Genomic DNA, 1,013 nt, shown 5'->3' on the forward strand with positions numbered 1-1,013 from the left:
GTCAGAAGGAGAGGACATCTAAGGAATGAGAGCAAGAGACACAGCAGGGAGTTAGATCAGGAGAGGACAGGAGATGGGATGGGCTGCAGGCTGCCTCCAGGTTCAAAGTAAGAAACAGGCAGTAGGAAATTGAGAGAAAATAGGAACCAGGGCCGGAGACCAGGCGAAGGACATGAGGATTGGAGGATCCGAGAGAGGCAATGGCAACATGAGGGCTGAGACGGGAGGGCAGAGTAGGACCCAGAATTGACCAAGTCCATGTGGTTTACACAACAATGGTGTGAGATATCACACAGGAATGTTGTACCCATTTTGCAGGTGAGGAAACTGAGGCTCCTTACTGACTTGCCCAAGGTTCCGCAGTGGAAGAGCCTGCACCTGAACTGCATCTCCTGATGGGTTTCAGCCAATTTGGAAAGACAAGGATGGGATTTGGGGGAACAGTTTCATTTTGCCCAAGAACAGCAGGAGCCTGGGCTGCCCGCATCCTGGGGCCACCACTTGAAATGGACGCAGTGCAGAGCCTTGTGTCCCGGGCAGGGCAGAGGCGATGGTGACAGGGCCCGCAGGGCTCACACTGAGGACGAGGTCATCTCAGGTCTCTTGGTGTGCACCTGTCACAGAGTCACAGTGAGGGAAGGGAGGGCGGATCCACTGGTTTGGGCTGACAGGGAAGTCACTGCTGATCCGAGCCCAGCCCCCTCCTTGCCCTCTGGGGTCGCCGAGGGAATCTGAAATGGAGGCTGGGAGAGTTCCTTGGGGTCCCCCACTTTAGCCCCTCACCTTCATAGTGGTGTCCACGTTCTCCAAGGCCACATAGAAATTTTTATCCTTGTCTAGAGAGAGACAGAGAAGAGGGGAGAAAGAGAAGGGGAGAGGGAGGGGACGGAAGAGAGAGGGGGATGGAGTAAATGCGAGGAAGGCAGGAAGGGCGTCTGTCCTCGCAGTGTTGCCCAGGAAAGCCCCTGCCTGCTTCCCCAGGAGGTGGGACTCACCTGGGTTTTCGTCGTCCT

General features: G+C 55.9%; 1 protein-coding gene across 1 annotated transcript in view; it reads right to left on the reverse strand.

The window, feature by feature from the left end:
• LOC105543362 (mucin-12-like) overlaps window positions 1–836 on the reverse strand; it is a gene marked incomplete at its 5' end in the record, with an annotated part of 29,750 nt that extends 28,914 nt beyond the window's left edge. The window contains one exon of the mRNA XM_011985217.1: window positions 784–836. Within this exon, the coding sequence (XP_011840607.1) occupies window positions 784–836 (53 nt within the window). The remainder of the gene's footprint in view (window positions 1–783) is intronic.
• Between the last annotated feature and the right edge of the window lie 177 nt (window positions 837–1,013).

The sequence above is a fragment of the Mandrillus leucophaeus genome, unplaced genomic scaffold (genome assembly GCF_000951045.1).
Source record: "Mandrillus leucophaeus isolate KB7577 unplaced genomic scaffold, Mleu.le_1.0 Scaffold280, whole genome shotgun sequence".
In the NCBI taxonomy this organism is placed as follows: domain Eukaryota; kingdom Metazoa; phylum Chordata; class Mammalia; order Primates; family Cercopithecidae; genus Mandrillus; species Mandrillus leucophaeus.